The 14,919-nt window shown below is 41.9% G+C and overlaps 1 protein-coding gene across 1 annotated transcript in view; it reads left to right on the forward strand.

Moving 5' to 3' along the window:
* vac14 (vac14 homolog (S. cerevisiae)) overlaps nucleotides 1-14,919 on the forward strand; it is a 363,248-nt gene that overhangs the window by 19,019 nt on the left and 329,310 nt on the right. Inside the window, exon 4 of the mRNA XM_087996063.1 lies at nucleotides 9,786-9,936. Within this exon, the coding sequence (XP_087852189.1) occupies nucleotides 9,786-9,936 (151 nt within the window). The remainder of the gene's footprint in view (nucleotides 1-9,785; nucleotides 9,937-14,919) is intronic.

Consider the following 14,919-nt stretch of genomic DNA (forward strand, 5'->3'; position numbering starts at 1 on the left):
TGCAGATTAATCCACACTCCTACATTGTTGGAATTCCCGAAATCAGCCTTGTGGGAATAGGTTGAAAAAGTGCTGGAATGGATTAGTTTCCGTGTTGGAGGAAAAGGTACACAAGAGTGGAGCAGGTGGTGGTGCTGGGGACTTAAACCTTTATTCCCCTCCCTTCACCACTCTGCGCAGTCCAGAGCCAGCCAACGTGGCTGTTAATTTCAGCTTTGCTGAACTTGATGTTTATATACATGAACTAATTTGACTGCCTTAGAATGTTAGTGTGAGGAATCCCAATGCTACGTGTAGTCTTGATAGCTGGAGCAGATCCTCCTTGATAGAGGTTTTCTTTACTTTTTTTGTCATCCCATCTCCTAACTTGCTAAACTCTGCATCAGCCATGGTTTCTGAAAAGCTTCACTGGGAATGAAATGCTTTCTCCTTAGAATAAGCAGTTTAACAAGAGATGTTGAAAATCATGAAGCGTTTTAATGGAATATGTCAGTGACTGTCAGAAGACAGAATCAGGTATTGGGAAATCTGAACATAACGAGCAGCTAGTTCACACACGTGAGGATTTGGAGTGTTCCATCGAAAGCAGTGGTGGATTGAGACACAGTAATGGCCTTCTAAAGGAAGTTGAATAAACACTTGAAGGAGAAACATGTAAAATTATGTGGAAGAACTGCAAGTGGCTCAAAGATTCTTCTTTGAGCCAAATATCCTCCGCCTGCAAAGATTCTGTTAACAAACGTAGAATGGATCTGATCATTTTGCAGTCCGGTCCTCTAAGCACGCACCATTCTCAAGCATGAAGACTTGGAAACCTGCCTTCGTAGTGACTGACTTTTGTTTACTACAAAGGTCAGAAGGCAGTGCCCTGCCTTGTCTCAGCCGAGCCAGTCATCGCTGTACATCTGCCATGGTTTTGAGCTTCGTCCCAATTGTTTGGAATGACTACACGACAAGCATGCCTGAGTTTGTGTAATCTGGAGTTAATAGTCAGGAGCTTCGGCTTAGGAAGGTCATCCTTCTGTCGAATTTCCTGTTCTGTAATCAGGAATGGCTTGCAGTTTTGAGTCGTCTGAATTTGTCTCCGCATGATTTCATTGCAGTAACCTCTTGGCACCTCCTTTTCTAATACTTGTTGGCTGGGCTGTGTGGTGACAGCTGGTACAACTCATGTGTGATTGCTTCATGGGGCAAACAGGGTCAGGCCCCCACAGGTTTACACAAAGTAAACATAAAGGCCCAGGGGACATGTTCGTTCTCACAATGCAATGGAAACCAGCACTCAAAATAAAGTTCTCCTCGCTAGGATGAAGTATTGTAGTTTGCACAACTGTTACTCAGTGGAGAAATATTCTATGGGGATTATTACACAAAGTGTACAGTGACGAAAAAGTGGAATATCCTGGGCGAATTATATGCTCGTTTCCTGTGTTTAATTGGTTGGAAATGAATCATAGAATCCCTGCAGTGTGGAAACAGGCCCTTCGACCCAACAAATCCACACCGAGTTACTCCAAAGAGTAACCCACCCAAATCCATTTCCCTACCCTATTACTCTACATTCGCCCCTGACTAATGCACCTAAGCTACACATCCCTGAACACCATGGGCAATTTAGCACAGCTAATTCATCTAACATCTTTGGATTGTGAGAGGAAACCCACGCAGACATGGGGAGAATGTGCAAACTCCACACACAGTCGCCCAAGTGCTGCCCTAAATGATAAAGCCCTTTGACGCTGTCCCCACTGAACCAGAAACTTCATGTTTTACAAGATGTTGCTGTCTGTCTTGTGAGAACTCACAGGACCAGAGATTCATGAGGCACATGTCAAATAGGGTTGTTCAGGGAAGTAAAGAAATTGGTGAAAATATCTTTACAGTAAACTTTCTTTTGACTTGCATATCATACTCACTCCCAGTATCACACTTAAATGATTTAATGTTGAAACAAGCCTGCAGGGGGATTGTGGAAGGGTGGTCCTGGTATTACAGACGAGCTTGAAACTGCCCACGTTGGTCACACTCTCCAGTCTTTCGACCAATAGTAATCAGGAGTGGGAAACCCTATTGAGTTTTTACTTAGTCTCCTGCATGTGCTCTTTGCCCATAGCTGTGCAAATCTTTCTATTTTCACATGTATGTAGGTTGTATTGTATTTGGTCTCATTTTGCACTGAATTAGACTTGGTCCTTATTCAGTGGTGTCTGCTGTTATTCAGGTTTTTTTTTAAAAAAAAAAAGAATTTTTATATCTGCAGTACCCTTCACAACCCCAGGAAATTACACAAGAAAACTTGCCAGCACAGGATAAAAAATCTGAAGTTTGTTTGTTTTTGCTATAATGTGTGGCTGAGAAGTTTTGGTAGATTCACTGCCACCAATCCTCACTGGTGTTGAATCTTAATTACTGACACCACGTGGGGAAGGATTCCCACACACAGTCATCAGTGGAAGTTGGGTTGAATCTTGATAAAAGTTATGGAGTGCTTAATAACTAATTTCGTTGTCTCTGGGATACCTGGTGGTATCTTTTAAGACATCAGTCTCAATGTAAGAGTAAGTATGCATTACTGTTAGCTCCATCAGCAACAACCACTGAAGCAGTAAGCTCGTCCCCAAAAACCATCTTTTATACCCTGATGAACAGAACATGTATCATGACGTCAGATAACCCTTTCAGGTGCTAACTGACTTACACAACAAAGTACAGTTTCTGTCAGGTAGGAAACATGACAGCTCCTACAAATACCAATGAGATAGAGTCCTAGAGATGCACAGCATGGAAACAGACCCCCCCCGGTCCAACCCGTCCATGCCAACCAGATATCCCAACCTGACCTAGTCCCACCAGCCAGCACCTGGCCCATATCCCTCCATATCCCTTCCCATTCGTATACCCATCCAGATGCCTTTTAAATGTTGCAATTGTACCAGCCTCTACCACTTCCTCTGGCAGCTCATTCCATACATGTACCACCCTCTGTGTGAAAAAGTTGCCCCTTGGATCTCTTTTATATCTTTCCCCTCTCACCCTAAACCTATGCCCTCTAGTTTTGGACTACCCCACCCTAGGGAAAAGACTTTGTCTATTTATCCTATCCATACCCCTCATAAGTTTGTAAACCTCTATAAGGTCACCCCTCAGCCTCTGACGCTCCAGGAAAAACAGATAATGTCAGCCAATCTATTTTAGCCTTGTTAGTTGAGGGAGAAATGTTTGCCATGACAGAATCTGAAGGCAGTTGTATTCTCTTCTTACATCGGATAAAAAAACAGATAACATGTATTCATCCCCCGCCCCACACATAATGCAAAGACCTTATCATTGCCAAAGTCTTCCCTCCATTATGTACAATAGGGATATCCTTGAAGCCTTAATGCCATGCAGTATGCATCATCCATTCCCATGATACACTATTAGTGCCTTAGCCAAATCTTTCAGACCCTCATCCCCCACCCCGTTCTCAGTTAGTATGCTTCAGTCCCAAGTACTTAACCTCCATCTCACGTGTCCTATCTATATGTGACCCAAAGCATCTTGCTCACCACCTTACCTTTGGGCTCGGAACATCACAAACGTTTTTGGCATACAATTCAGTAAAAAGCTTCAAATGTTGTAAAGTTTGTGAATATTGCCAATTTTATTCCATTGATCTTTAGTGTGTTTTCTGTTCGTGACCACCTACACTGACAGTGTTCTCACTTGAATTTAACTAAATCCTAATGATTTAGTGGTAACTATCTAACAATACTGTTGTACTATCTCCTATTATCAAATTCAATAGCAGCATGAGCCAAATCTCTAAATGATTCTAAAAGTACTAATTAAATTATAGTTGACTTAATTGAAGCAATTAGCAGCTAAGATGTGATGGAGGAAGTTTGCACATTCTGTTTCAGGACTTGGACTTTGCACTAGTAGATATCCTTGGTCCGTTTGCTGACAGAAAGCTGTTCACAATTCAATCATGGCTAATGTGTTTCTCAATGCCATTCTCCTGCCTTCTCCCTGTAACCCCTTGATTGCCTTGCTAATCAAGACCCTATCTATCTCTGTCTTCAATACGCTCAATAACTTGTCCTCTGCAGCTATGAGTTCCGTGGAATCACTGCCGGATTAAAGAAATTTTGCCTCATCTCAATTCTAAAGGTCGTTCCTTCACTCTGACTTGGTAGAAAGTGTGTTTTGGCCAATATTTATTCATACTTCAACATATGAAAATGGATTCAGTAATTCTTCGTCTTACTGTTGCATGATGTGTGTCAGTTGGCTGCTGGGTTTCCTATATGACGCCAGTGGCAACACAACATGATGGAGAATATGAAAGCAGAACATTGTCTCCGGAGGGATTGTGAAATGGTTGGTCAAGCAATTTTATGGATAGATGCATCTGTGATAACTAGTTTGAGCTTGAAAATAGCAAGTAGCTTCTCTGGTATTAGTTTTGTCACTACCAGTGCAGGCCCAGTGTGGCAGATATTCCCTACAGGACTTAACCAGCTCAGTCAGCAGTGACAGTACTGAGCCACTCCTGGTGGTGATCCTCCTTGTGCTTGTTCCAAGAATACTAGTTCATCAGCTGAAGCAGGATATTTGTGGATAATCAGATTTCCCAGCCTATGTTTGACCTGAGGCTTTGAGCATTCATGGGGTTTGAAGTTAATGTTGCATGCTGAAGTGGCTCTTCCCTGGCTGTGATGCCATTCCTGGTGGGTCTGTCCTGCTGGTGGACGGAGCACACCAATGGCTTAGTCATGGAGGAGTCTGGGATATTACTTGAGTATGGCTGTGTCAGGACATTGCTCGAGTACTCTGTGCAACAGCTCTTGCAGTGGGTAGATAGATTATACTGGATGTGAATCAAGTTTGAGTTCAGAGTTTGGAGATTTTATTAAAATGTATAGTTTGCACTTTGCTAGAAGTAATTGCTCAGGCTAGGGATTTTCACAAACTTTTCCTGATTAATCTTTTAAGATCTCTGGTATTTGGAAAAAAGGAGTCAACGCCTAATGAGATGCACAGTTTTAGAGAACGTTTGGGCAATTGTGTGAAATGAATTGGGCCCTCCCTAGCTGGTATAGCTTTAGGAAGAATTGATGTCTTTGAACAATGTCAATCTCTGGTTAACTGTTCACATGTATCTCATTTCTCTGGCGTTCTTAATTTGTGAAGGTGTCACAATATCTTGTTTAATTTCCTGCCTCAAATTCATGTTACCCCTTGTTCCTAATTTTTGGCTGTCCTTTCAGCAGTTTAGATCCTACTATTGAAGTTCCCTCATGAAATGTTTCTACTCATTTATCTATTACCTATTCCCTTCCCCACTCACTCTTCTCACTCCTTCCCCTCCCTCTGCTCTCCTCCTAATATTACGTATATAACAGTGCAGTATCCTGGTCTTATAAATAGAGGCGTAAGGTACGGCAGCAAGGAGATTATGTACACTAATTCAATCCCAGCTGGAGTATTGCAGCCAGTTCTGTGCACCACACTTTAGGAAAGCAGTGGATAGAGTGCAGACAAGAAAAATTCTGAGGATGAGCAGTTTCAGTTATGAAGATTGATTGGAGAAACTGGAATAGTTGTCCTTGGAGAAAAGCAGCCGGGCTGAGATCTAATGGAAGTATTCAAGATCGTGACCGGTCCAAACAGAGTAAATAGGGAATGCATGTTCTGATTCCAGAATCAATCAAGAACAGGCTACACATTTAAGGTAATTCTGGAAAAAAAAAGTGGTGCAAGATAAAATTGTTTTTAATCAGTCATTAGGGTCTGGAATGTACTACTTAGGAATGTGGCTCAGTCAAAGTAGTGAAAAGGAAACTAGATGGCTCTTTCGAAAGGAACAGTGTGCAAGGTTACAGAGAAGGCAGATGAATGACGATAGATGTAAATGAAATTGCCAGTCCTCGGACAGTCTGCCTGATGTTGCTCTCTAAAGCCGAGGGGGGAGAGAATTTGAGATTGAGTGAGTGGCACTGGGAGTCTTTTGAATTAGGGAAATTGTCTGATGACAGCCCTGTTATTGACTAAGCTGCTTTGTCTTCTTGGTGATGGTCATCTTCAATCCAAAGTGTCATCAGTGCGAAGAAGTTTTTACAAAGAGACTAGATAATTTGACTTATTCTTAAAATTATGTTTACCCTGTCTATATTCTTTCTCCTCCCACAATATCTTTGTCAAATCATTTGCCTTTTGTCTAATGTGTGTGTATTTGGGGATGTTGAAGCCAGCGTCTATAGCATCCTTTGAAAGCTTACCATTAATTCCAGGTTAGACGTTACCTGTCTGCAACCTTGTCATGTTAGGTGACTGAGTGCATCTTGTGAGTACATGCTGCCATCAATGTGGCCTACTTTCAATTTGCAAAATTATCCATTCTCTCCTCAGCTTACCTGCTTCTGGAAGCCACATAGAACGTAGAACATTACAGCACAGTACAGGCCCTTTGGCCCTTGATGTTGCACTGATCTGTGGAACCAATCTGAAGCCTATCTATCCTATAGTATTCCATTTTCATCCATACGTTTATCCAATGACCATTTAAATGCCCTTAAAGTTGGCGAGTCTACTACTGTTGCAGGTAATGCGTTCCATGCCCTTACTGCTGTGTAAAGACATTACCTCTGACATCCGTCCTATATATCACCCCTCAATTAAAAGCTCTGTCCCCTCGTGCTAGCCATTGCCATCCGAGAAAAAGACACTCACGGTCCCATCCTATCTAACCCTCTGATTATCTTTTATATCTCAACCAAGGCCCCCCTCGACCTTCTCTCTAACGAAAACAGTCTCAAATCTCTTAGCCTTTCCTCAAAAGACCTTCCCTCCACACCAGGCAATATCCTAGTAAATCTCATCTGAACCCTTTCCAAAGCTTCCCCATCCTTCCTACAATGCAGTGATCAGAATTGTATGCAATACTCCCAAGTGTGGCCACACCAGAGTTTTGTACAGATGTAGCATAAACTCGTGGCTCTTGAACTACAATCCCTCTACCAATAAAAGCTAATACACCGTATGCCTTCTTAACAGCTCTATCAACCTGTGTGGCAACTTTCAAGGATCTATGTACCTGGACACCGAGATCTCTGTCATCTACACTACCAAGAATCTTACCATTAGCCCAGTACTCTGCATTCCTGTTCCTCCTTCCAAAGTGAATCACCTCACACTTTTCCACATTAAACCCCATTTGCCACCTCTCAGCCCAGCTCTGCAGCTTATCCATGTTGCTCAGTAACCTACAACATCCTCGTCACTATCCACAACTCTACTGACCTCAGTGCCATTCACAAATATACTAACCCATTCTCCTACACCCTCATCTAGGTCATTTGTAAAAATAACAAACCGTAGTGGCCCCAAAACAAATCCTTGCAGTACTCCACTAGCAACTGAACTCTAGGGTGAACATTTCCCATCAACCCCCACCCTCTGTCACCTTTGAGCTAGCCAAAGTCTGATCCAAACCACTAAACCACCCTCCATCCCATGCCTCTATATTTTGTGCAATAGCCTACCATGGGGAACCTTGTGTAAACACCTTACTGAAATCCATATAAACCACATCAACCACTTTATCCTCATTCACCTATTTGGTCACCACCTCCATTAACTTTTGTCACCTCCTTTCCTGAAGCCCAGCACTCTTGTAATTTACCATCGTCCACCTTTCATAAACATTGTTATGGACTAGGCCAGATCACTCAAAATAATCTTGAGCAGGCAACCCAGACCCTAACTTTGCAATTTATTTCGGTATGTACACAGTGAGAATTATCCGGTGTAAGTTAGCTAAAACCGATAGAAATTTAGTCACAAAATTGGACAATGAAATACAAAGAACAGAATAAAGAACCCCGACAGAACTCAGTCTATCCAAACTAGACTTAACTATGCTGTTCTGAATAGTCCCAATTTAGTAAACCCCTTAAAGGCCAGTTTAAAAAAAAGGAACAGATGTTTACAGGTTGAAGTTAAAGGGCAGAAAGAGAGAGAGACTGTTCACATTGTCCACTGCTGAACCCCCAACCAGTTCTGGACTGAACTGCTCAGCTAGAGAGCTGACCACTTCCCTTTCGTTATACAGGTCACTTCTAAAACATGACCACTTTGGCCTGAAGTCTCATCTGTTTACATATAAATTAAAGGCCTCTCAAAATCCTTTTCATCTCTGCACCAAACAAGTCTAATTGGAGCCCAGCCCGTTTACGACCCCTCTGAAAATTAATTCAGGGACACGGTATTCTTGAGAAAAGGAACAGCTTTTAGAAAAAAAGGGGCCAGCTTTGTGACAACATGTTGCTTCATCCAAACACCATTGCCTAGCTTTGACCCTGCATCAAGCCCTGAACACCCACCATCCATGTTGCTGCACTCCAGTAGCCTCTGGTCTTCTAATACTTCAAATTTAAAAGCAATTGTTTTTGTTTAAATATTTTCACCTTTTGTAACCTCCTTCAGCATGTTGAACTTGGAACTGCGTAAACAGCACCGAAAAAGCCTTAACTGGTCCATGCGATGTTTACACTCCTTGTGAGTCTTTCTAGCCTCCTTAACCCAACCCTAACCGCATAACCTTCTGTTCCTCATACACTTGCATAGCTTTCCCTTCAATGAATCTCTGTTTATTCACCTTTAGTGGTAGCAAATTCCATATTCTAGACACTTTCTGGTTTAAAAAGAATTCTTGAATCCTCTTAGATTTATTAATGACTATCTTATATTTGTGACCTCTGGTGGAAGCATCTTCCCCATGTGTACCCTATTGAACCCTTTTGTAATCTTAAAAAAAAAACTTTAGTCTGTGAATTGTTTGCAAATCAGATTGTGTTCAGATAAATTCTGATTGTTGGATTGTGGAGCTAACATGAGTTGGATCATTCAATCAGATTGAGAATTTGGAGTATCACTTGATATGACTTGTACGGTTGATTCCTAAAGCTTCACCAAAAAGCTGCTCGCAATGGTGTTCTAATGTGGCCCCATTCCCATGTTTGAGAGTCTTGAGTTAAACTGAGGCTTTTTAGAATTAGCTTTATTGTCACGTGTACTCAAGTTACAAAGACCAGGGTTACATTGAAAAGTGTACAATGTCACCAACACACAGTGCCATCTTGGGTACAAGTACCTAGGAAACATTCTTAGGTGCTAAAATAGAGAAAATAAAGAAAACGTTACAGCCCATAACAAGTATATGACCAGTTAGGGAAATAATGAATAAAGCTAAAAAGGTAGACCATGTGGTTTGACTGGGCTGCACTGGTTCTGAACCAGTAGCCATTTTTGTTCTGGGCCACTGGCCACCACTGCACTTCACTCTTTTGGTAGGAAAAGGGATTGATACTTTTTTTGATCAGGTACCAGTGTCTGTAGATGCGCTCACTGGCTCTGTCCAAAGTCCCAAAGGTCTCATAGATTGACCAGTGATAAAAGGCCTACACTTGAGAATGAGGCTGAGCAGTCCTCCTGATTTGATCTTTTCTTTCTCCTGGGCTGGCTCTCACGTTGTCGTGTGAAGGCTGAGACAGCGTCAGCAAAGTTGTGCTGAAGGAAGAGGATCATCTGTACTGTGCCAGGTCCAGTCCCCAACTCTGCAATGGACATCCATATGAACTTTAGTCACTTGGCAAATCCGCTGAAGGGCATCTGGATATGGTAGATCCATAGACCACTTCAAATCCAACAGCTTCTGGAGATGGATTGAAGGAATAGGAAGCAGCTGAAAAATTACACCAGTCCTGCGCAATTAACTGATATATTTTTGTCTTCTCCTTTAGGTTGGTGCGAGAGTTTGTAGCACAGAATAACACTGGACAAATCAAACACGTGATCCAAATCCTGTCCCAGGAATTTGCACTTTCACAGCATCCTCACAGCCGTAAAGGTGGCCTCATCGGTCTGGCAGCCTGCTCCATCGCTCTCGGCAAGGTGAGTAACATTCACCAAGTGATGCATTCACTACTGAAAGTAAACTATATACTGGTAGTTCCAGGATTAATTCATCCTCTCCAGTCTGATCCTTGGATATTTCACAAATTTCTGTTCTAGCATTTGTACCGGAGGTATTCACTTTTTTTCCCCGTATATGCACCATAGTGTTTGCTTTTTGCTCTTCATGGCCTACATAATGTGACCTCTGACTCTCATTGACTCGAAGAACAGGAGACTTGTCAGTTGCCTTTCATATGGATCTTTGGATGATGTCAGATGATTAAATAGCACTATTTGAAAAAAGAGCTCTCTGATGCTCTGTCCAACATTGATCCTTCAATCAACATGGTCGTCAGTGGGTGTGCAAAATGGTTCACTACGTTACAACAGTGTCTACACTTCGGCAGTTATTTTATCAGCTGTAATCTCTTTGGGATATCCTATAGTTTTGAAATGCTATACAAATAAATCAATGTCTGAAAGTATAAATATTAAAAGTACTTCTAAAATAAGGAGTCTTTTCAGGCTAGGATTTTGTCACATGAAACTGGAAGTATAAACATCTTTCTATATTCAAATCCCTCTGTAAATAGCAATTAAACTGAGCTCAAGCTGTATTTACATTCAGGAATGAGATTTTGTGGACTTCCTGCCTGTGATAATAAATGTAGTCATGATTCGGAGATGCCGGTGTTGGACTGGGGTGTACAAAGTTAAAAATCACGCAACACCAGGTTATAGTCCAACAGGTTTAATTGGAAGCACACTAGCTTCGGAGTGACGCTCCTTCATCAGGTGATTGTGGAGGGCTCGATCGTAACACAGAATTTATAGCAAAAATTTACAGTGTGATGTAACTGAAATTATACATTGAAAAATTGATTGTCTGTTAAGCCTTTCATCTGTTAGAGTACAGTGATAGTTTCACTTCTTTCATGTGTAAATCACAAAACCTTTTTTTTTAAAAGTTGCATTCTCGGGTTAGCTGTTAACAATGGTGATAGCTAGACAATATGTTGAAGGTGTTAGCCCCCTGTGTTCTCTGTCTATGACCTGATGTTTAGATTGATTCTAATCTAAAAAGTGAGATAAGAGTTTTACATAAATTCATGCAGTTTTTGAGCTCAGAGTTCTACATGAATGTATGCAGTTTTTGAGCAAAGTGCAATGTAACTCTGCAAGTACAAAAAAATTCACCCCACAAAATAAATGTGTGCATGTGGGTCTTTGTCTGTCTGTGTGTGTGTCAGTCTGGGGTGGGGGTTGGGAGTGTGAGAAAGTGTGTGTGTGTGTGTATGTAGTGAGTGCTGAGTGTCTTAAGTCTGTGAGGGGGTGCATGTGTGGGAGTGTGTGTCTGTAAGGGTGTGTGTGGGCGTGAGTGTGTAGTGCAATGGTGATTACCTGTAATGTGACATGAACCCAAGGTCCCGGTTGAGGCCCTCCCTATGGGTACCGAACTTATCTATCAGCCTCTGCTCGGCCACTTTCCTCTGCTGCCTGTCCCGAAGTCCGCCTTGGAGGATGGTCACCCGAAGGTCCGAGGCTGAATGTCCTGGATCACTGAAGTGTTCCCCAACTGGGAGGGAACCCTCCTGTCTGTTGATTGTTGTGCGGTGCCCATTCATCCGTTGTCCTAGCCTTTGCGCGGTTTCCCCAATGGACCATGCCTCCGGGCATCCTTGCCTGCAACGTATAAGATAGACAATGTTGGCTGAGTCACATGAGTACCTGCCATGTACAAGGTGGGAGGTGTTCCCATGCGTAATAGTGGTATCTATGTTCACAATCTGACACGTCTTGCAGCATCCGCATGCACGCGCGCGCACACGCACACTTTCTCACACTCAACCCCCACCCCAGACAGACACACACAGACAGACAAAGACCCACATGCGCACACATATTTTGTGTGGTGAATTTGTACTTGCAGAGTTACATTGCACTTTGCTCAAAAACTGCATGAATTTATGTAAAACTCTGTTATCTCACTTTTTAGATTAGAATCAATCTAAACATCAGGTCATAGACAGAGAACACAAGAGGCTAACACCTTCAACATATCGTCTAGCTATTACCATTGTTAACAGCTAATCCGAGAATGCAACTTTTTAATAAAAAAAAGGTTTTGTGATTTACACATGAAAGAAGTGAAACTATCACGGTACTCAGACAGATGAAAGGCTTAACAGACAATCAATTTTTCAATGTATAATTTCAGTTACATCACGCTGCAAATTTTTGCTATAAATTCTGTGTTACGATCGAGCCCTCCACAATCACCTGATGAAGGAGCGTCGCTCCGAAAGCTAGTGCTTCCAATTAAACCTGTTGGACTATAACCTGGTGTTGTGCGATTTTTAACTTAATAAATATATTTTGTTTCTATAATGTTATTGACTTAAATTTATCGTGTAGCCAAAATGACTGACAATGGTTTCTGTATGTTGTCTCTACAACTGGCATACAGAAATGTACATTTTTTAATAGTGCAAGTCATTTAATATGTATAAAGTGGAAGTTAGTAAATCCGTGGCTGGTATGCGTAGTAGGAACTTTTAATGTGGTGATTATTTTAGTACAACCACGCAAGTACAGCCAAGGTTTTTAAGTATGAGGAAATGAAGATTGTATTGTGAATGGGTTCATACTTCCCCTCCCTCAAAAAAAAATTGTACAGGATGCCTCTGAATAATGTGCTTGAAAAGTTTGTTTAATGTGAGGGGGAAAGATCTAGAAGAGACCTGAGGGGTAAACTCTTCACACAGAGGGTGGTGTGTGTGTGTGTGTGTGTGGAACGAGCTGCCAGAGGAAGTGGCAGAGGCTGGGACAATTACAGCATTTTAAAAGGCATCTGGATGGGGATATGAATAGGAAGGGTTTAGAGGGATATGGCCCAAGTGCTGGCACTTGGGACTAGTTCAGTTTTTGAAATCTGGTTGGCATGGACGAGTTGGGCTGAAGGGCCTGATTCTGCCTCTGTGCTGATAAAAGGAAGTTTTGTAATGCATTTAGAGATCATCTTATCCTATATAAGAACATCGGTCAAACATTTAATGTTCAAACCTGGTTAGTCATTTAGTTACATAATTCCTGATCTGTATCTTATGTTTATTTATCAGTCCCACTGCCACAAGACTTGACAGAATAATGAAATTTTCAGCTGCTGCAATATTCTAAATGCTTTTACCTAATCTATCTAATTTGAATGAGTTTAAAGTTTGGTATCAGTGTGCTATTGTATTTCCTCCACCCACCCATCTACTGAAGTTCAGAATTGTTTGGCAGAGTCTATAACAATATAGAAGTTCTGAACCTCTTGACCTTGCTGTCCTATGAATTACCATTGTGATGTGAGCGTTACCACCTCCTAGGCTTTTTGACATGAGGTAGCAATGCTTATGTCAGCTCCAACCTGTTCTACCAACACGTCGTGCCTCATTTGGCCGCCCAGATAAGATGGAGTCTGAGACCTTTCTATCCTCAGGTCTCATGCTATATTAGTGACGCTATCATGAGCATATCTCTTAAAGATATATTGTACTGTGGGACATAACACAGCACCCTTTTTTTCTAGGTATTGGGCAGCCTCTAGATTGTATGTACTGCAATATCTACTTGTGACAATAGAGTCAGAGATGTACAGCATGGAAACAGACCCTTCGGTCCAACTCGTCCATGCCAACCAGATACCCCAACCCAATCTAGTCCCATCTACCAGCACCTGGCCCATATCCCTCCAAACCCTTCCTATTCACATACCCATCCAGATGCCTTTCAAATGTTGCAATTGTACCAGCCTCCACCACTTCCCCTGGCAGCTCCTTCCATACATGTACCACCCTCTGCGTGAAAAAGTTGCCCCTTAGGTCTCTTTTATATCTTTCCCCTTTCACCCTAAACCTATGCCCTCTAGTTCTGGATTCCCCCACCCCAGGGAAAAGACTTTGTCTATTTATCGTATCCATGCCCCTCATAATTTTGTAAACCTCTATAAGGTCACCCCTCAGCCTCCGACGCTCCAGGGAAAACAGCCCCAGCCTGTTCAGCCTCTCCCTGTAGCTCAAACCCTTCATCCCTGGCAACATCCTTGTAAATCTTTTCTGAACCCTTTCAAGTTTCACAACATCTTTCCAATAGGAAGGAGATCAGAATTGCACACAATATTCCAACAGTGGCCTAACCAATGTCCTGTACAGCCGCAACATCACCTCCCAACTCCTGTACTCAGTACTCTGACCAATAAAGGAAAGCATACCAAAAGCCGCCTTGTCAGTGTGGAAACCACCGTACACTTTCAATTCTGTACTCCTTGGACTTAAAAGATAATGAGAATGAATAGTTGTCTTAAAAATCCAAATCAAAAGGCAGAGAGACAAGATGTGGCAGATCAGCCTAGTTAGCATTACTGGGTGCTTGAAACCTGAGAGTTCTTCTGAGCTTACCACCTGGTGGAATTGGAAAGTTGCTGTACCTTGCACATTTTTCAGAAGCTGCATGTCTGAAATAGCACCAAAAAAAAAATTCATTTGGGCCTCCACATATCTTCATACCCTGTGTGAATTGCTAACAATGACTCAAATAGTTGCTTGTCAAGTTATCAATTAAATATCAAATCAATAAGTGGGAAAGAATTAGAGGAGGCAAGATGCACCAATGACAGGGAAGCAAATGGCCCAAAGCAAAAGCCAGTCATAATAATGTTTCCCTTCAAAACTACCAGGTCTGAGGCAGCATGTGCTGACAAAAAAAATACTTGCATTAAATAAATCATATTATTTCTATGTTGTTAACTTGTATTCTTCTCAGTTCTTCTTGTTGGTTTGGCATTTTTAAAATATAGCGTATGGGGCAAAAAGAACAATGCTGCGGAAGCAATAAACCTAACCACGAAATTGGTTCGTTTGTAATGGAAATAATCGCAAGAGCTTGACCTTCAGGTTTTCGCTTCTGTCAGGAGCTCAGGGATTTGAGTTGTAAACT

The sequence above is a fragment of the Chiloscyllium plagiosum genome, unplaced genomic scaffold (genome assembly GCF_037043375.1).
Source record: "Chiloscyllium plagiosum isolate Xiang-an unplaced genomic scaffold, Cpla_swu_hap1 HiC_scaffold_17, whole genome shotgun sequence".
Lineage (NCBI taxonomy): Eukaryota > Metazoa > Chordata > Chondrichthyes > Orectolobiformes > Hemiscylliidae > Chiloscyllium > Chiloscyllium plagiosum.